Source organism: Equus caballus, chromosome 30 (genome assembly GCF_041296265.1).
Source record: "Equus caballus isolate H_3958 breed thoroughbred chromosome 30, TB-T2T, whole genome shotgun sequence".
Lineage (NCBI taxonomy): Eukaryota > Metazoa > Chordata > Mammalia > Perissodactyla > Equidae > Equus > Equus caballus.
The window spans coordinates 17,523,378-17,545,018 of NC_091713.1; the positions used below are offsets into that span (position 1 = coordinate 17,523,378).

Consider the following 21,641-nt stretch of genomic DNA (forward strand, 5'->3'; position numbering starts at 1 on the left):
GCTAGCCTGAATCTGCCTGCCACAGCCCGGGGACTCAGCCTGATCGCCTGCTCTCTTTCACACGCCACCACGGGCTCTGTCCCTTGAAGTTTTCTTTCGCAAAAACTTGCTATGGATTGCAATGAGGTCTCCTCAGATCCCGCTTTCTTGCTATCACCAAAGGGTAGCAAGAGATCCTTTTTCATTTTAATGATAACTGCAATGGGGAAACGCAAGGCATAGCACACGTAAAGAAGAAACGAAGTTCTGACAATTAGGAAGAGCTCCTAATTCCCCTGCTAGAACGGTAACTGAACCTTCCTTAGGCCTTTTTGCCCTCAGCTTTCGTCCCTGTGATGTGATCCTTAATACTGCCCATGGCTTCAGCATAGACCTCAAGATGCTAATTCACATCTCTGAAGGTCTGGATGACATCTATTCCAAAGGGTCTGTACCCTCACAAGAATTGCGGGTTAATCAACCAAACCGTTGTGTCACCAAAATGTCTCAAGTCACCTTGAATCCCATTCACTCCTCCGACTGCATTATCTAGCCAGTACCCGTCTCTGGAACAGCCCTGGAATCTACCTTCTCTTCTCCTTCACTCAGGCTGCTGAGTACTACTAGAGAAACACACAATCTTGCAGGATGGCACCAGGACAAGTGACAGTCCTTAACAGTTTCCAGATGCTCAGTGCAATGAGATGATCTTTCTCAGTCCAGCATCACGTGTGCCTAATGAATGTCAGCAAAATTAATAGTCAGGATGTGTCCCAATCGTGAATCCCAGAAGACTTCACTGCAGAGGCCACATCTGTGAGCCTGGAGCTGTGAACAGGAATTGGCTTGGGCTGAGGTGGTGTACATGGAGGCAAATGTAACGGGAGATGAGTTATGCTGGTCTTGAATTCCATGGGACATGCAGGTGATACCAGCCAGCAGGCAGCAGGAGATACAAGGTAGGAGTTCAGGAGAGAAAGTGCAGATGACGGGGAGGCCTCAGTAGCCAATGGCCTAAGAGGGCCAAGTGAGAAGATGCAGAATAAGACAGTCAAAGGCAGAATCCCAAGGAGCTAATGGTTAGTGATACATTTATTTTTGGCATTACTACTAGATTATGAACTCATTTTAGAAGAAGATAACATTTTTTCAATAATAACTTACTGAACTACCCTGTTAGGAACAATTACACATATTTAAAAAAAAAAAAGAAATGAAAAAGAGTACCTTCCCTTCGGCTTACAATTTAATTATGTGAGCATATCCTAACATGTAGGATAAACATTATCCAAGTATTTATTGAGTTCTTACTATGTACGTGTCCTTTTTCAAAGCACTGGGGTAAAAATAGTGAACTGGCTGACAAGATTCTTATTCTCATAAAGCTAAAGTAAACAAATAATAAAATAATTTAAAATAGTGCCACGAGGGAAAAAGAGGAAACTGCAATAGTTACTAGTGGAGAAAGAGGGAATAGCATGAGACAGGTGGTCAGGAAAAGCTTCTCTGACATAATTAAGGTAACAGTGAGAGATGAGGAGGAACTAGTCACTTGATGATCTGGGGAGAAGAGCGTTTTGGGCAGGAATAATAATGGCAATGGCTCCAAGGTCAGAGTCAGCTTGGCCTGTTTAAGGAGTTCGATAGCTAGAAATATGCTATCTATATCTATTTATGGAAGCTCAAAGCTTTGAAAGATTTAATATTTATACACAATTAAGAACTGATTAATAAAAATAAAAGCCGAAGTAGGAATACAGTATTTTTCTTCTAAAGGTCCTTTAGAGCCAGCCCTGATGGCCCAGTGGTTAAAGTTTGGCGCATTCCACTTTGGTGGCCTGGGTTCGGTTCCTAGTCACAGAAACATACCAGCTGTCTGTCAGTAGCCATGCTGTGGTGGTATCTCACATAGAAGAACCAGAAGTACTTACAACTAGGATATACAACTATGTACTGGGGCTTTGGGGAGGAAAAAAAAAGAGCCAGCCCTGATGGCCTAGTGGTTAAAGTTCAGCGCTCACTGCTTCAGTGACCCAGGTTTGCTGTCTGTCAGTTGCTACGCTATGGCAGCCGCTCACATAGAAAAACAGAATGACTTACAACTAGCATATACAACCATGTACTGAGGGCTTGGGGAACCGAAAAAAAAAAGAGGAAGATTGGCAACAGATGCTAGCTAAGGGTGAATCTTTCCCAACAAAAAATAAATAAATAAAGGTCCTTCATACTGACTGAGATGCTATGTACTAATGCTAGGATATTAACTGATCCATAGTTTTGTGTTTATCAAAGTTTTATATGTACATTATAAATAAGAAAAGCACTGCAACGCTCCAGTATTACTTTACGTTGTCCTCAAAGCTAGTATGTTGCATCTCTGGATATAAAATAACCATTAGTTCTTTGATTTAAATCAAGCCCTCTCTCCCTTTTTTGTCCCAGGGCTTTTGCACATTATGATCCTTTTTCTGGAATGTTCTCCCTGCATATCTCCCCCACCTTCTCCAACCCCAAATTCCTTACTCATGCTTGAGGTCTCAGTAACATTTCATTTTCTCAGAGTAGTCTTTTCTGATCCCTCTTCCAGTTTAAATTATGTTAATATCTCCATTGAATCCTTCATTTTCCCTTCAGAATACACATTACAAATTGCAAGTGTATCTTTCTGTTAATTTCTGTCTTCCCCATAATATAGTAAGCTCAATGAGAGAAGAGATCATAGCTAGTTTCACTGGCAGATCCCCAAGCCTAGCAGTGTCTGGCACATGGCAGATACTCAATAAATGTCTGTTAAATGAATGATAAGGATGGTCAAATGTTATATTGACATATCTAAATAAAACTGTTTAGGGGCAAGCCACAGGATTAAATTCAATACAAGATATGATTTTTATTGGCCAGATTTTGTTTTGAACATAAAAGTCACAGTTAACAGAATTTCTATTGAAAGGGATTTTTAAAAATATATAATACTTGAGAGAGTACTTATATGTTTAATGTAATATCCACAGCTTTATTAATGGATCTATTTATATTATGTTTGTGTTCATAAATACTGGTAGACAGAAGATTATTTACAGTATGTTTGAGCTGGACTAGAAATGACTGCTGTAATGATTCAAGCATGAATAAGACAGAGATCTTATCCAATGCAAGATGACTCAGTGAAAGACCCACAAACAGAAAAGCATAGCTCAAATGGTAATATGTTCAATGTATAAGCAAAGTGCTGTGAGGAAAAAAGGAAAGTAGAGAGAAAAGCTCTGTTTGAGAGAATCAGGGAGACCTAAGGAAGGACTTGGCAATGAGAAATAAGTAGAATTTCAAAGGGTAAGGAAAGATGCAGCAGGAGGAGGGCACCTGGCTAAAGAAAGAGTGGAGCTCAGTGGATGGATGATGTGGATGGACAGGCGACAGCGTAGAAAATCAGCATGTATGTAGTACAATTACCTACCATGAATTTATTCTAGGACTTTAAAAAAGCATAAATTATGCAGTTAATCCTCTTCCATAACCCTTATTCTTCAGAATGAATCTCCTACCAAAATATCCCACAGAGATTACTAATTGATATTAAATTACATCCATCAGCTAATTGTGAAATATTCTTTACTGTATTTAGTCTTATAAATATAGTGTGAAAGAGAGCATCTCTTTCCAATTGCTCTAGTCTTCCATTAGGGAAAGCAACATTTTCACATCTCGCTATATAAAGATTAGTCATGTGGGATAATCCATGTTTTCAATAAAATTAAAATCTTCTCCCTCCTCTGTCCAAAAGTTATAAGCAAAGGACAAGATGAAGAAAAGGACACAGCATGTTAGAACCATATTGCTTCTACCATTCAATCAGTGGCTGCAGTGGCTTTCGAGGCACATAGTAAGAAAGCAGAGTATTTACTCAATTTTCAAAATATTTCATATTCTGAGTAGGTTTAATCACTTTCTGAAAACTCCTTTAGCAGCAAGAATGTAATGGTATGAGTCTGGAGTCCAGTGGGAAGATCAGAGGCCTCAGGCTGGTCGCTTTTAATGGCTGTTTGTACACCTTGCAAATAATATGACACACACTGAATCCTACCCAGGCTTGAGATAATAAAATAATAGTTATGAAAAATATTTTTAAGTTTTAAAAAAGTACGGTACAAACCAAATGTGCGCAACTATCCCATTTCTAACATATGGAGTTCACTCTAAAGAGAATTTCTATCTTGTTTAACTTACTGTTTAGCAAATAAAGCTCCTATTAGAATACTGAACCTAATATGTTCTCATTTTCCTTCTTTGTCTTTTTGTTATACGTGAGATTTCCTTAACTTTCCCTTCTACCTCTTTTGTTTAATTTAAAAATTAAGGGATATTCCTCAAAATAACTGACCTATGCTCTTCAAAAATGTGAAGATCAAGAAATACAAAGAAAGCATATGGAACTATTCCACATTAAAGAAGATTAAGAAGTCCATGCACGATCCTGGATTGGATTCTGGACTAGTTAGGAAGAGTAAATTATTGGGATAAGCGATGAAATCTGAATATGGATTGTCGATTAGTTAAGTGCATTGTGTCAATGTTAAACTTCCTGATTTTGATATCTGTATTAAGAGGCTGTCCCAGTTCTTAGGGAATACACTGAAATATTTAAGAATATAGGGTTATAATATCTCCAACTTATTTTCAAATGGTTCAGAAAAAATAAAATGCATATACAGAGCATAAAAGCAAACAGCACAAAAGGTAAATAATTGCTGAATCAGGATAAAAGACATATGGGAGTTCCTTGTACTATTCTTGCAATTTTTGTGTACATATGAAATTGTATCAAGACAAGTTAACAAAAAAAGAAAAAAAGGAATTAAAAAGTGCACCACCACCAGTTTTTTCCCCTCAAAACATTAAAAACAAACCGACACCACCTTATATGTAGATTCTAAGTTTGTTCAGAGCAATCTAGCTTCATGACCTTGCATAATCATTTACCCCGTGAATACCACGATTTTGGGGAGCCACTGTGTTTCAATAAGCACAAAAGGGTGAGCAGGGTCCCTAGCAACAATCAAGAGCAGGGACTGTCTATGTCTTTTTCCGTTATTCTAGCTCCCAGGATGGCTGGTTGGCCTCTGCTAACATGTGTGCTTCGGTATGTGTGAATTGCTGATACTGACCATGAACTTACTGTAAAAAGTTTGACTTCTATACGTCCTAAGATTTGAGAAATGTACATAGGAGTAAGCTAACAATCTATAACCTCTTAGTTCTCAGAGAAGACGAACGGAATATCACTGTAGTGGTCAGGGTGGGCAACTACGGCCCTATTTGACCTGCGCCTGTTTTTGTAAAAAAAGGTTTTATTGGAACACAAGCGCACCATTCATTTACCACATGTTGTCCATAGCTGCTTCTCAGAGTTGAGCAGTTCTGACAGAGCCCACGCAGCCTGCAATGCCAAAAATAGTTACTATTTGGCTCTTTACAGAAAAAGTCTGCTGATTCCTGCCATAGATAATAGTGCAAACTCCCAACCAGTCTGAATTCTGTAGACAGCTTTGCTTTGAATGCCCTTGTTGTCACTGTGGTCTCCCTGTCAAGAGACCTTTCAAACCCCTCCAGTGAATCAGACCTAGGTTTGCGCTGAGTAGGAGGGCAATGACTTAGCTTGTCTGCAGTTGGAGAGGGGACCTGTAGGTTTAAATCAGTCTTAAATATAGACTCTCAACCAACCCTCCTGTCTGAGCACCACTTTCAGAGGTGCTTGGAGCTTTCTGAGGTTCAGCTGTACAGACTGGGAGCCTCTCAGCTTTCCCCACTGCCATTTACGATTGAACTGTCTCAGTTCTGCTAACTCAGTTACCACACGTTCATCTCCTTTCCAGCTTCCAAAATTATGTTACTGCCACCTCCTCTCCTGACTCATTCTCAGGGGTCTTGTTTTCCTTTTTAAAATTAGCACATTTACTGTATGAGTGAAATTTTGGGAGGAATCAGAGGTAAACACGTATTCAATTTGCCATCGTTAACCTACCATTTAATTTTAAGAGTAAATGTGATTGCCCTTTCAGAAAATAATTTAAAAAATTCTTTTTCCAACTATTAATTAAAAGGCCCCAAATTTTGGTACATACCAGGCAATCTAATTTAAACTACAATAATGATACTACCAAGATTCACTTAAGTAATTTGTGAAAAGTAATTTATGATATGAAATGCTTACTGTAGATCTGAATTTTAACAAAATGGATAAATTCTATAGAAAACCACAAAAAGGAGTTCACTTAGAAAATATAAAAGCTCCTGAACTTTTATTTTAAGCATAACCCAGGAGCAATACCTTGGGGAAAACAAGAATAACCTACCATAGAAATCATATACCAAATCAAGATTATATGTTAAAACAAAAGAAAATTATTTTCTCGAATGTCCTCACTTACGCACGTGGAAATTAAATGCCACGTCCTTATGTTCTGAAGGTAGAATGTGAAAAGTTCAAGGAGAAGTACAAAAAGTGAATGATCATAGAACAACCCAAATACTGCAAACTGTGTTAAGTTAGCAGTTCAGTTTTAGTTTAAGTAAACTAAAAAGTATCAGCTACATAAACACAAAAAGTAATATTCTGAGTATACACAGTGTTTTTAGGCAAAATATAAGCTATAAAGATGGCATTTTTAAGAAACAAAATAATCCAAACTGAATTAAGTGTGATAATAAAAACAAAAATTATTTCTGTTTTTTTAGGCTTGTTTTTCCAGTCAAGTTCAGGTATGCAGGAGAAAAAGAACTTAGGATAAGTTCTTGTGAAGAACTGGGGACTATTAAAGAAAAATGGAAGAAAACAGCAAAGAACACAGTTGAGAAATCAGAGCACTCGAGCAGAGCTTTCGCCCAGTCACTTCAGTTCCCTAGGCCCCAGTTTTCCTGTCAGTGAAACAGGAACGGTAATACTTGTTCTGTTTGCCTCACATGCTGAGATGGCAAGTAAATGAGAGAGTGTACATGAAGTGCTCTGGGAATTAGAAAGTAGTTCATAAATATAAGCTGAGAGCAGTGACAAGAGAAAGGGATAGGGAGACATCTATATTATAAAGTAAAGGTAGGTACAATATTCCGTTCCACTGCACTTCTATTGCGGGCAAGGTAAAGGCTCAGTTAAGGAGCCATCCAGAACAAATGCCCAAGGGGACCTAGTGCATTTTGAAAATGGAAGACATTCTCCATTACTGCCACCTTGGTTTTATTCTTTTATTTTGGTATTAGAAATTAAAGTGAAAAGCCAACAAGTGGTTTCAAAAAAAAAAAGAAAACAAGACTCAGATGGATCTGACCTCAATTCTTTAGACAGTAAATATCATCATTCCAACCACATGATCCTGAGCCACTGGAACAAAGGCTGGCAACTTCTGCAAAGGCCAGACGCTAAATGTCTTAGGCTTTGCAGGCCATGTGGACTGCTGCAAACTACTCAAGTCTCATTAGTAACGACTGACTGAACTGTCTCTGGGGTTATGAAAACTGTAAGATGTTTCTTAAATATTCACATTCTTAACAACAAGATATGCACTAAAAACTACAGGGCTATAGGGGGCAATCGACATTAGTTCAATGAACTTTCCAGGAAAACTTAAATGTTAAGGCCTATAAATCAGACCTGGATAAAATCTGGCATAAGAATCAGAATCTGAAGTTTCTAACTGGTCACTCTTTTACAGTAAGTACCCTACGAAAGCACTGGTGGCTAGTATCAGGAAAGTGAGATATACCAAAGAATATTTCAAATAAAATAAGACACAGGAGTCTTCCCCAAAACAAACATCATAGAAAACTGAAAATGGAGAAAGTACATACAAAATAATGCCAATGCTAATTATCTATGGAAACAATAAAAAGAGAACGTTCAAATTTTAGTAGTTATTAATTCGTTTCGTGTTAAGGGAAGCTTTTGCTAGTATCAACTAGGCAGCAAAATGTTAATTCCATTTCTGCCCCTTCCATATAAAGAGATACAGACATGTATCATCTGAATTTACGAATTCAAGAAGCAAGATACTCCTGAAGGTTTGAGAGCATGCTAAATGCTGGGGTCTATTAATTTAGTAACAGTAAATATGCCATAATACCCTTATTTCTAACTAGCACTATGGCGTAGCTCTGAGGACACTGCTATACAGTAATTATTGATTCTGTCAAATCTGGAAGTTTCTAAGTTGTCTTCATGAAACGTTTCTCAACAAGACAAAAACCAGCTTGTCCCTCCTCCTCCACGTCCCCCAAATTATAACAATCCTGAAGGCGGGGACAATACCTATCTTGTTCACTGCTGTACGTCTGGCATCTTAACCAAGAGTAAAAGCTGAGAATTTTTTCCTCAGTATGAACTCTTAACAAGCTTGCCTAGAGAACAGTAGAACTTCCACTGCATAGTTCATAATTAGAACTTAAAATATAAAGATCACATAAATGATACATATTTATATTAGTTACTGTAAAGAAGCTATACAAATCCACCCACAGAAACTCATTTCAGAGGAGTAGGAACAATTCTGACATTAAAAAAAGGTTTACATAGTACAATCCAGCTGTTCTAGGTAAGCAATTCTATTTTACCTTTCCTGGGATGAAGCAACAGAGATTGGAATCCACATACTTCATGAAAGTCATATTTAATAGTGATAGCCTTGTTTCAACAGCAGCAAGGATGTCTGCATGGCGAGCTAATGAATGGTTTCTCCTTTCCGACTCTCTCCTGTGATTAAACAAAAAGTAACCATTAAAGAGCCACCACAGACTAAAATGTCACCCAGTCAAAATGCCTTGAGAGAACAGTCTAACAATTACATGTTAATTTAGAAATCTACAACTGGGTCATAATTTAACTGTAATGATAAATTAATCACTATATCCAGAAATCCTTGCCAAAGACTAATACAAATATTAGTCTTCTGTTTTGACTATCAAGCCTAATGGCTATCTGAATCAGAGATAAATGAAAGAATTACACATGGATATATAGACAAGAGACTATATGTTTTTGCCCATAAAATCAGCTTATAAACTTTTTAAACAGTTTTATTGAGAAATAATTCACATAATAAAATTCATTTTTAAAGCACACAATTTAGTGGTTTTTGGTATATTCACACTTGTGTATCCATCCCCACTACCTAATTTCATCACATTTTCATTACCACAAAAAGAAAGCCTGTTACAACTATCAGTCATTCCATTCCCCAGCCCCTGGCAACCACTAATCTACTTTACGTTTCTACGGATGTTCCTATCCTGGACCTTTCAAGGAACTAGAATTGCACGTTATGTGGCGTTCTGTGTTATCTTTCACTTAGCACAGTCTTCAAGGCTCACCCATGTTGTAGCCTGTATCAATACTTCATTCCTTTTTACTACACAATATTCTATTATATGGACATTCCATCATCCTGATTATCCATTCATCAGCTGATGGACTTCGGGGTTGCTTCCACTTTTTGGCTATCATGAAAAATGCTGCTATGAACATTCATGTACAAGTTTTTGTGTGGATATATTTTCATTTCTCTTGGGTGTATACCTAGGAGTGAAACTGCTGGGTCATCACATGACTCTATGTTTAACTTTTTGAGGAACAAACTGTTTTCTAAATTGGCTGCTCTGTTTTATAATCCCACCAGTAATTTATGAAGGTTCCAATTTGTCCACATCCTTCCCAATATTTTTTGTCTTTTTTGTTTCAGCCATCTTAGTGGGTAGAAAGTGGTATCACATAGTGTTTTGATTTTCAATGCTCTGACAACTAATGATGTTGATTGAGCATCTTTCATGTGCTTGTTGGCCTTTAGTATATCTTCTTTGGAGAAACGTCTATTAAAATCCTTTACCTACTTTTAAATTGGGTTATTTCTTTTTATTGTTGTGTTCTAAGAGGTCCTCATACAATCTGGATACAAGTCCTTTATTAGATATATGAACTGCAAATATTTTCTCCCATTCTGTGGGTTGTATTTTCACTTTCTTGATGTTATCCTTTGAGGCACAGAAGTTTTAAATTTTGATGAAGTCTAGTTTGCCTACTTTTTTCTTTTGTTATTTGTGCTTTTGGTGTCATACCTCAGAAACCACTGCCTGATCCACATTCATGAAGATTAGTGCTATGTTTTTGTCTAAGGGTTTTATAGTATAGCAGTGACATTTACACTTAGGTCTATGATCTATTTTGAGCTAATTTTGTATTGGTGTGAGGAAGGAGTCCAACTTCATTCTTTTGCATACTCAGCTGTTCTAGCATCACTTTTTGAAAACATTATTCTTTCTCCACTAAATTGTCTTGGCAGCCTTGAAAATCAATTGACTAAAAATGTAAGAGTTAATTTTCTGGACTCTCAATTCTATTCCATCGATCCCTATGTCTGTCCTTAAGTCAGTACCACACTATTTTGATTACTGTAGCTTTGTACTAAGTTTTGAAATTGGGAAGTGGTAGTCCTCCACCAACTTTGTTCTTTGTTTTCAAGACTGCTTTGATTATTCTGAGTCTTGTATTTCCATAGGCATTATAGGATCAGCCTATCAATCTCTGCAAAGAAAACCACTAAGATTTTGGTATGGACCGCAGTGACAGTACAGATCAATTTGGGGAGTACCATCATCTTAACAATACGAAGTCTTCCAACCTGTGAACACAGAATGTCTTTCCATTTAAGTCTTTTTAAATTATTTTTAACAATGTCTTGTAGTTTTCAGCGTACAAGTCTCACACTCCTTTTGTTAAGTATTTTATAATCTTTTAGATGCTATTGTAAATGAAGTTGTCTTTTTTAGTTTTGGATTGTTTATTGTTAGTGTATACAATTGGTTTTTATATATTGATCTTGTGTCCTGTATCCCTGCTGAACTTGTTTAGTAGCTCTAATAATTAGTGTAGTCTTTACATACAAGATCATGTCATCTGTGGATAAAGAGAGTTTTACTTTTTCCTTTCCAATCTGGATGCCTTTTATTTCATTTTCTTGTCTAACTGCCCTGGCTAGAACCTCCAGTAAAATGTTGAACAGAAACGGGGAGAGTGGACAAACCATAGTAAAAATCACTTACTGTCATCTGTGTACCCTTTGCTACAAAAACTTGGAAACCACTTAACATGTAAACTGTCAATGAGATTTCTTTAAAGAAATCAAGAAACAAACAAGCGAAACCAAAACCCCCAACTGTAAATTATTGCCACTGCTAGCCATAACATACCTTGGGAGTTGTGCTTTAACTTGTTTCTGACATAGATTATGGTACCTCTCTACTTTGAGAAATCCCTGATTCAACATTCTCTGGCACACCAAATCCATTCTTTTACAAACCTATGGGGAGAGAGGAAGAGAAAGAAGAATTTTAAAAAGCAATAACCAAATTAATAAAAGACAATTAACTTAGACTCGTAACTGATGGCTGACAGTTCTCTGTGCTGGTACCATTCCTCAGTTTGCCATCGAATCTCTGAATCAGTATATATGTGGATGAATCCCTCATACTTTGTAACTCTTGCACTATCACATTAAGAAATTAATATGTGTAGGCGAGCAATAATTTACTACTTTACTTCAAGCATTTGTTTAATGTTCTGAATGCATCCCCACTATTATGGTCAGAAACTGTAGCACTAAAGATAAGTAAGACAACATACTCAAAGGTTTTAACGGTTTGGAATAAAGAAATTCTCCTTTAGCCAAAAATGTATACTCAAACTTAACTTCAACCTCCCACAAAGTTTATATGATCTATAACCAGAATGAGAATGCTAATTTATTTCCACTAGTGATTAGCGTTAACTATAGAAAGTTAGTCTACACTACTGTCATATCCTCCAAAATATCTTAACATATGCAGCAGAACTCAACTATTCTGAATCCTTAAGGAAAATGGTGTTTTTATACAGGGAAAGTACAGGATCAAAAGTCAGAACACCTAAATTTGAGTCTAACCTTTATGCATCCTTGAGCAAGTCAGCTACCATTTGAAAGCCTGAGCCAGCCGTCTGTAAACTGTGGATAGTATCTAACTCAGAGGAATTTCGTTAGGATTAAATGAAACAATACATGCTAAATCCCTTGGTAAAAATTATGTTGAATAAATTTTGTTTAACTTAGTACCAACTCGAAAACTTTGCTCTATATACTTAGTTCTATTTCTGAGATATCCCAGCATCTTTCTTACCTTAATGGAATCTAGTGCACAAAATCTGTTTGTTCTTTGATCCCTGAGATTTTGCAGTGACTCAGAATCATCAACCTGAAAATCCACCTGAACCAGCTAATTCTCACCATATAGGTGTGGATGCTGAAAGGCAAAACACTGAGATAACTCTGTATGGAGGCCCCATCAATCAGGCAGCAGCTGTCTTGTGCCTCGACCTCTCGTGGCAAGCATCCAAGCACAAATGCTTGTCAAATACTTGTTGAAATGAAATCTTGATGAAACCCTTGATATAAGTTTGCTTTATCCTGAGAATATACGGACAAAAATTCTGGCAAACTAGGTTGAAGCTTATGAAGGCTTAAATAGTCTAATATTAAATACTAGATCCTTCCTAAATCACAGCATGCCAAATGAAAGGTATTAAGGAAAACAGTTGTTTTCAATTTCAAAATAAATTAAAACAACAAATTTTAAATACTGATACTAAGAGTAATTCCTAATAAATGATATTTTAAAATATAGGAGAATCTATTTCTAACTAAACTAAATCAGTTAACATTTGTTCAGCATATACTGAAAAAATAACCAGTAAAACTAATACATTTTAACATAACTTTTTAAGAAAAAGTAACTTCTCTAAAACAAAATATTTAGTGAGTTACATTTTTACAAATCTCTTTGATTTGTAGTTTAATAGAACAGAAGTGAATCCTCATATATGCTGCTGCACTCAATCTACTGAGGTATTCTTTCCTTAGAAAATTCTAGAAAACACAAGTCACAAGCACATATTTCATCAGCTATCAGTATGACATCCATCACGTGTCACATAGCGACTGGAAAGCTCCACTACATACTTGTTAAAAATGGAAATAACATTTTAGTGCTATAATAAAAATATTTCAGCTCTTACAGACTCCCTGAAAGGGTCTTGGGAACCCCTCTGGGATCCCTGGATCACACTTTGAGAACCAGTACCCCAATTCTGAATAATCACATTGTCACAAACGCCAGTACTGAACTTTATGTGAGGAAAAAAGAAGCTTTTATTGTGTTATTGGAGGAAGAAAAGAAGTGGGCGTCTATCTGTATGTGTGATGAGGGCGATCAGAGCAGACTCAAGTTTCATCTTTCGTAATACAAAGCAAACAGATGACATCAAAGAAAAGAAAAGCTGCTCAAAGACTTGAAAGTGGTACCTTTGGAGAACAAAATTAGGGGTTGTAAAAACGATTTTTTGTTGTTAAAACTATTTGATGTGACGGACAATCTTGTAGAAAAACACTTCTTGTCTTTGTGGACTCTAAAACCTCTACGATAACTTCTGTGATGAAATATTGGAAATAATATTTTAGCAGCAATAAATTTCAAAGAAAAAATTAAGGTCAGTTATTACTGTAATAGTTTCTAAGGTACTGTCTAAGTTATTTTATTATACACGAATTTTGCTGCACTGAATCTAGTTAACTCCTAGGAATCAGCTGTCTTTTAATAATCTAGAAACTCAGTGGAATATTTGAGTGCTGACTATTATGAGGATCTGAGTGCTGACTGGGTGACGAGAAGACAAATTAATAACCATTAAGGTCAACCAGGGAAGACTTCAGATGATACAAGATTTGAATTAGGCTTCGAAGGAAGAGAGGGCAAGGCCTGCTAAGTCAGAGGTGGTGGCATATGCAGAGGCACAAAATGTGGAATGAATAAGCCATGAGCAAGCAAACTACTTCTGAAGTTAGATCTGATGTGTAGGCAAAGTTGGGAGAAATAAAATCTCCCACATTTTGAGCAGGGAAATCAGATAGGATTGAGAAATAACTTTAAAAAGACCACCCGGTTTCTGAAAGATCTAGTATTGGGACAGTTAACTCATCAATTTCTGTAAGCAACTATAATATTAGCGCTAAAGTTACGGTTCTGGAAATCTCATGTGTGGATAGCTGAAATCACTGTAGATGAACCCCCAAAGGAAGAAGTGTGAGGTAAGAAAATAAAGGCTTAAAAACAGAGGCTCAGCTGACATTTAAGTTAAAAGCTGGTAAAAAGACCAGAAAATAAGAGGTCAGAAAGACAGACAAATTAGAACAGCACCACAAAAGCCAAAGTCAAAAATATTTTAAGCGCTAGTCAATATTGTAAGAAGAGAGCAGTATTTAATGTGGTACTCTTCCTTTCACGTTCAGTAAGCACTGATGGACCGATAGCACAAAAACACAGACACGAGAGATCCTCTATCTTTTGCTCAGGACTCAGAAAGAAGCAAAGTGACCTCTGGAAAACAGAAACACTGATTTTCCCAAAGGTAAGCAGTTTAACGATAACTGCAGACAATGGATGCTAACTTGCAACGCAAAATTATCTCATTTAAAGTCTAGCTCTATATTTATGGGTATTTTAATAATTTCCCAAGGCTAAAGGAAAATTTTTTTATTTCCCTATTACAACTAAACAAAAATCCTAGTAATTTGGCAATTTACCCAAGACAGTAGAATAAAATTCTGGAATCTAAGAGACAAAGATGATGACTATGTCAAAAACCATCAGTGCATTTAGAAATTAGCAAAAATACACTATAAAAACAAAAGAGAACTAATGGAATAAATCAGTCTAGAATGAAGAAATTTAGCTTGGGCCCCACTGTTACCTGCTGTGCTAGTGTGAGAGAACAGATGCGGTTTTTCTTTGTTAATTACTTAAGGATTTAAAAATGCCATGTTTATCTTTTTCATCATTTCCAACGTAAGTGGTCAGTAACAAAAAATTCTCTTCACTTGTGTTTCTTTAGACATCTTTTTCGAATTCTTGTGCCACCATGGCCCTTCTTAACAATGAAGACACATATGCCATACATTTGTGAAACTCACAATTTTCCTATTAAACTTAATCTTTAATATCAAATCTTAGTTGATTCTAAGATACACATTTTTTCATATTTTAATACTTGATGTTGGAATAGTTTTACAATGTATGATGCCCTACAATTATAATTGAAGCATTTCTTTCTTAGATGTCTTAGATGTCTTGTATGCTAGACTTCTTGGTTTTATTCAAGATGCCATAGAAACTATAAGACATGTTATCAATTTAATAAAAACTCTTCTGGAAAAAAAAAGCACTGCCACAATAATATACATACAAGTTGATCAAGATGCATTCTGATTTCAAAAAATGTTAATATGAAACTATATCTTAGAATCAAGGAAATATTGTAACAGAACTATATTTTTTATGTGCTCATTTAGTGCTCTATAGTTCTCAAATGCATCAAACACTTGATGTTTTTCTCCAATTAATCCAGAAGCTATATCCAAAGATTAGGCTGCTTGTTAATGACCTTTGAACTGAAAGGAACTTAGACACCAGAACCTATCCTTTCTTTTTACAGTGGGAAGACTGGGGCTTTAAGATATTATGTCATTTGTCCAAGGTCATCTAGCTATTCAGTGGCAAAAGTGAAATTAAGAATCCAGGTCTTCAAATTAGTGTCTTAAATTTAGTAATCTGCAGCTATACAGATTGAAATAATTACCTTAATTATCTCAACTGATTAGGATCTCAACACAGAAAGCGTTGGCACCAGTCTAGAAAGCAGGACTTCCTGAGGCAATACGGGACTTTAAGGACATTAAGGGCTCTCACCACGCTACTAAAATTCAGAGAGATGGAGCTGGACCAAGATCTTCCCATCAAAGTTCAAAGCCAGAAGTGAATCACAAGGGCACAATCACACGAATCTGCGCTGTGGAACATTTTACAAGCCATCTGGCTGGATTCCTCAAAAAGTCAACGTGTGAAAGAGTGAAAAAAGTGGGGGGAATGTTCTAGATTAAAGAGACTGTTTTATTAGATTCAAGACCCTTACCCCCACCCCCAGCTATAAAGGATATTTTCGGGACAATTGAGAGAAATGTGAATATAAAATGAAATGTTAAATCCTTTGGAAGTGAAGATATTGTGATTATATAAGTATTTAGGGGCAAAATGACATTACATATAATGTCATAAAATGTGTGTGGGATAAAATAAATATTCATTATAAATATAATTTTAATATTAGCCTGAGCAAAACAATTGGGAAGTCTGTTCCCAGGACTTCTATAACGTATCCTAAAAGCCAAAGAGAAAAGCCTTTCTGATTATTCGCAGTTTTTTATTATCTTTACCATTATTCTCCTCATTAATGCAGGAACTGAGTACTGATTATAATGAAGGAGCCTGAGGCACTACTATAAATGGCTATTCTTATTAATTACACACTAGCTTCAGATTACCTTATCAATTTTTATTCTTATCAAGAGCACTTTTTTTAGCCACCTAGCTTCTTAAAATGGTCTTGTAGAATGTTTAAGACATTCTGGGTGAACAAAAACTTTAAATTATTAAAAATTTTCCAATCTCCTCTGTTGGGGGTAAATATTAAGCAAGTGATTTTTCAACAATATTATAATTTATACAGAAAATACTTTTATTTCACAATGACATACTTTCTGCTGTTTACTCAGAAGAGTGAAATGTTTTAAAAACTATTTCATTTATTCAACAAATACTGACTACTTATATTGTATCACAGACTAACGCCATCAGGATTTGTGATGAAAGGATATGTGGAGCTTAAATTTAGTGGAAAACAGGCCCTTCCAAAGATAATTCCAATATAACATATAAGTGCAATAATGATGCAACGGGAAAGTTCAGAGAAGAACCACAGAAGGCTTTACTGAGCTACTAACACTTCGGGTGTGTCTTGAATGTACAGATATTTTCTATGAGAGGGAAACAAAGGCGAGGCTGTAGGCAGAGGAAAGAGCATGTGACTGGACAGGCCTAAGATGTCTGAGAAACCAAACAGCTCAATGCCGGGGTTTTTTTTTTAATTAATTTATTTTTTTTTTAAAGATTTTGTTTTTTTTCCTTTTCCTCCCCAAAGCCCCCCGGTACATAGTTGTATAGTCTTCGTTGTGGGTCCTTCTAGTTGTGGCATGTGGGACGCCGCCTCAGCGTGGTTTGATGAGCAGTGCCATGTCCGCGCCCAGGATTCGAACCAACGAAACACTGAGCCACCTGCAGTGGAGCGCGCGAACTTAACCACTCGGCCTCGGGGCCAGCCCCTCAATGCCGGTTTTAATCAATCTGCAGTGCAAGATGCTAGATGTAGGGGGTTGGAAGAAACCTCTATCCAAGGTTATCTTTTACTCCTACTCTCAAAAATCATGAAATTGCATTTACATGCATAGGCCATCCCTCGAAGATAGCACCCGCCTCAATACTGTAAGAATCTATGCTACTCAGTATACCAGGGAGTACAGGGGCATCGGGTCTCTTATATGAAATGAGGATGATGACAAGAGATGGAACTTTTGGTTTTTTAACATCCTTACTTACTTTCCCTACCAAACACCGTCAACCCTGAAGGTTCTCATAAACAGTTTCTTAAACTTGACTGGTCTGTGCAATACGAAAGGTGGAAAGTAGGCGGGGAGTGTGACCACTAATCTAGGACATCTCAAACTTCACATATCCCAATTCAATCCCACCTTAAGCCCTCTAAGCAGTCACCGATCTCCAATTACTGCATTACGTTATACATCATTCTTTTCTGCCGAGCATGTTCTTCCACCTTACTGACTGGATAAAAACTCATTATCTTGAGGAGGCCTTTCCTGACCAACCTCAACACTCTTGCATTCACAGTCTTTGCATCTGTTATCCAGGTGCTGTGTAAGTGTGCTCAAGGAAGGTGTGTGCGTTCTGTCCCAGTGAAGAGACTGTGAACAGGGTTACTGATTGAACCCCTTCACCTTGAGACTAGAATCTGCAGGAAGAATGAATTGTCCCCAAGATATTATCTTGTCACCTGTACTTAAGTACCCATTAATAAAATCAACAACCTGACAATGAGATGGTGGGGAAAAAACAAACTCAGCAATATAGAGAGTGTATTCTCTATAATACAGCAATAGACAGCAGCAACTTTGAGCACTTTGGTTCTCAAAGTGTGATCTAGGGGCCCCTGAGGTTCCCAAGACCCCATTTTTTTTTTTTTGAGGAAGATTAGCCCTGAGCTAACTACTGCCAATCCTCCTCTTTTTGCTGAGGAAGACTGGCCCTGAGCTAACATCCATGCCCATCTTCCTCTACTTTATCCATGGGACGCCTACCACAGCATGGCTTTTGCCAAGCGGTGCCATGTCTGCACCCGGGATCAGCACCAGCGAACCCCGAGCTGCCAAGAAGCGGAACGTGCGCACTTAACCACTGCGCCACCAGGCTGGCCCCCCAACACCCTTTTGACGGTCTGCTAGGGCAAACTATTTTCATAATACTAAGATGTTATTTGCCATTTTCACTCGTCTCACAACATCCAGTGGAGTTTTCCAGAGGCAACACGACATATGGTGATATTGTTCTGACGGCTCGTGAAATACGTACTATGTATTCTTGTGTTTTCGAGAATTTTCTAAGGTAAGCTCTTAGAGTCCTCAATAACTTTTAAGAGTGTAAAGCTGCCCTAGGACAAAAAAATTTGAGAACCACTGGTACAGAGCAAGAGATATGAGGAAGACAGATTTCCTATTAAAAAAGAAAGGAATGGTTTCTCATTTTCCTTCATATTTCCTACCAATCAACCCTCTCTATAACTGAAACTTTCTAACACATCTGAAGAAAAGCTGTGAAAGGAACTATAAATGGGTAACAGATTTAACTAGGTAGAGTGCTCTAGAGAAAGATCTTGAGATGAAAGCATGTATTCACTTATTTTGTTACTGACTGGAAAATTTCATTCCAAATAAGCAAGACTTCTGAATTTAACCTTCAGTCAAATTTATGTCCTGAACCACTAATAGGATTCCATTAAATTTAAAGGAGTTCCACTCGAATCCCACAGGAAAAAATCTGATAGGACCTCTCTAAAGCATCTTTTGTTTATGGTGAGGAAGATTGTCCCTGAGCTAACATCTGTCCCAATCTTCCTCCACTTTGCATGTGGGACACTGCCACAGCATGGCTTGATGAGCCCTGTGTAGGTCTGTGCCCAGGATCCAACCCTGTGAACCCAAGGCCACCAGAGTGAAGAGTGCAAACTCAACCACTACACCACCGGGCTGGCCCCTAAAACATCTTTTAAAAAGCCTTCCATACTCGTTTTTCAGTGAGTGAACATTGTACTCATGAGTCAGTTATACCTTCAAAGCTTGCTTTGATCTGCTCCCTAACTAGGGGTAGGACCTCCCTTCTTAACCTTTGCCACTTGTTTCAGAAACCATCATACTTGTCAAGGGGGCTTAGGCAAACAGTCTAATGCTACATCAGCACAAACTGCCTGATTCACCAGAAAAACAACTCAAAGTACATGTTTTGTCATTTCAAAAGTTGTGTTCAGCTAAATAATTTTAAGTACATTGGAGTTAAATATTTAAAGAACTATTTCTGTGTAACCAGGATCTCCAGGCTCTGGGTACGTTTTTGGAGCAATAGACAATGGCAGAAAAAAAGTTAATAAGGCATTTGGATAGTCCCTTGGAAATAACTGGACTGAAGAGTCAAATTTCAATTATTTATGGTGGCAGGAAGCAAAGGCTATCATCAACTAAACTGCACAAATAATTGAAAAATGTCATTTTAGCAATTTCAACTTGGAGCAAATCTTTTAAAGAAAATACATAGTAACAAGTACATGGATTGTGGACCTGTCCTCTAATTTAGGTGCTAACAATAATTATGATTGAGGTGCTAATAAGGCAAGTAAATTGGGAAGGAAGAAAAAACCAGACATCTGAAAATATATCAGCTCACTCATCAGCCACCACAAAGTCAACATTTAGCTTTATGGAAACTAATTCTGTTCTCAATTAATATCATACTCTTCCAAACACATCCAGCCTTAATTCCACTCCAAAAAATACTTACAATAAAAGGGACTATGTCATTTCTACACCAGATAGCAGCATACATACTAAAGTTCCTTGATTTTTTTGGCAAACAATTCTTTAAGTATCAATGGCCACTTATATAGAAGAGGCATATAAAGCACCTGCCAGGAACTGCCACTCGACTGCCAAATTCATAAACAGATCATAATTAAGTTAATGCTGACATCTAGTGGCAAGAAGGAACACCTTCCTCTTCCAATATCACCTGAATTCTAACTTACGATACCAAACCAACGACTCTAAAACCAAAGACATCTCCAAATCCCCACAAAGATATCCATTTAATCTAAAAATTATCCATTAACCTTAAGTAAAGAGAAGAATCAGAGAATAGTGACTGAAGGAGAGGAAAAAAACTGTCTAAGCCACAGCAAACTGGCTATAGAATCTTGGAGAAGGGGGTTGGTGTGGTGGTAAGGGACTCTTTATGAAAAGTCTTTGTTTGGAACTCCAAATTTGTATCCTTAAAAGCCTAGAATAGATAAATGCTTAAAAATTAAGAATATTTCACTTGAATGAGATGTCATTTATTGAACTATGGGATGTGTTTTAACCCTGTCCCCTAGGATAGGCTAGTTCCCCCCGTTTAAAAATGTTCTTAATTTTTAAAAAAGTAAAACGACTAATGAATGAACAAAAAACCCACAGTTTTCCTCAACACTTATAAAAGACAACTGTGGACATTCCAAGCTTTACAAAGCCATTGTCTGGCTGAAAGGCTCAATTCAATCAAACGTTATGCCCAACTTGCAGACATCACGAATGTATAGCACAAATCTTGATCAAACACCATCCTGTATAGAAGCGTGAAGAAATATTTAAGATCCTACGTGAAATTCTAGGGTGACATGATTTGGAAATTCAGGGCCCATCCATTTAGAAACATCACTTTTCAAATGAAGCATTTCCATCCCCGCAGACCGGCAGGGTTGAACTGCTGTGTTGACTGGGAAAAAAAAAACCTGTCATCGGTTTGAATTAATATTCACAAGCTTTCTTTAAAAAATAAGTGTGAGCTCCTTTCCAAAATGCAATTATGATCAGTTTTAAACTGGAGGGGCAAACCTAAAATATGGTATATTGATGAACAAGAAATGCTCTCCACAGCACATTCAGAAATATGTCTTTGTCCTCTTACAAACAATTCTGACCACAGATTCAGCTTCTACACAGAGTCGGTTTGCAATCACTTCAAAATGTCCACCTCCTTCAATTTCCTCACCACTTACAAATTCACTGAAAGGAAGCAAAACACCTGCGCGAACTAAGACATCAAACCTGCCGGCAAACCTCTGGGGTGAAGCAAAACCCCAATGACGTTTTTTTTTTTTTTTAAATAAATCACTGACTCAACTACTGATTTTAAGCTCTAAAACCTCTCCTGGAGCTGGCAGGTGGGCGTAAACCATTAGAGTAGTTTGAAAATGAATTGCAAGAAAGAAAACAACCGCGTCAAGGAGCCACGGTGTCAAGGGGCACCTTCCCTCTGGGTGCGAAGGGTCAGGGGCGAGGCGAAGCCGGAAAGGTAATTTCTCAGGGCCCCACTTCATGGGTCCACTC

At 37.3% G+C, this 21,641-nt stretch overlaps 1 protein-coding gene and 1 long non-coding RNA gene across 2 annotated transcripts in view; one reads left to right on the top strand and one right to left on the bottom strand.

Moving 5' to 3' along the window:
- LOC102148483 (uncharacterized) overlaps positions 1-16,195 on the top strand; it is a 64,706-nt gene extending 48,511 nt beyond the window's left edge. The window contains exons 2-3 of the long non-coding RNA XR_002805086.2: positions 14,334-14,452; positions 15,702-16,195. This is a non-coding gene — a long non-coding RNA (uncharacterized lncRNA). The remainder of the gene's footprint in view (positions 1-14,333; positions 14,453-15,701) is intronic.
- Positions 1-21,641, bottom strand: part of FBXO28 (F-box protein 28) — a 29,405-nt gene that overhangs the window by 6,857 nt on the left and 907 nt on the right. The window contains exons 2-3 of the mRNA XM_001915204.5: positions 11,206-11,315; positions 8,578-8,716 (exon numbers count right to left, since the gene is read on the bottom strand). Of these exons, the coding sequence (XP_001915239.4) occupies positions 8,578-8,716; positions 11,206-11,315 (249 nt within the window). The remainder of the gene's footprint in view (positions 1-8,577; positions 8,717-11,205; positions 11,316-21,641) is intronic.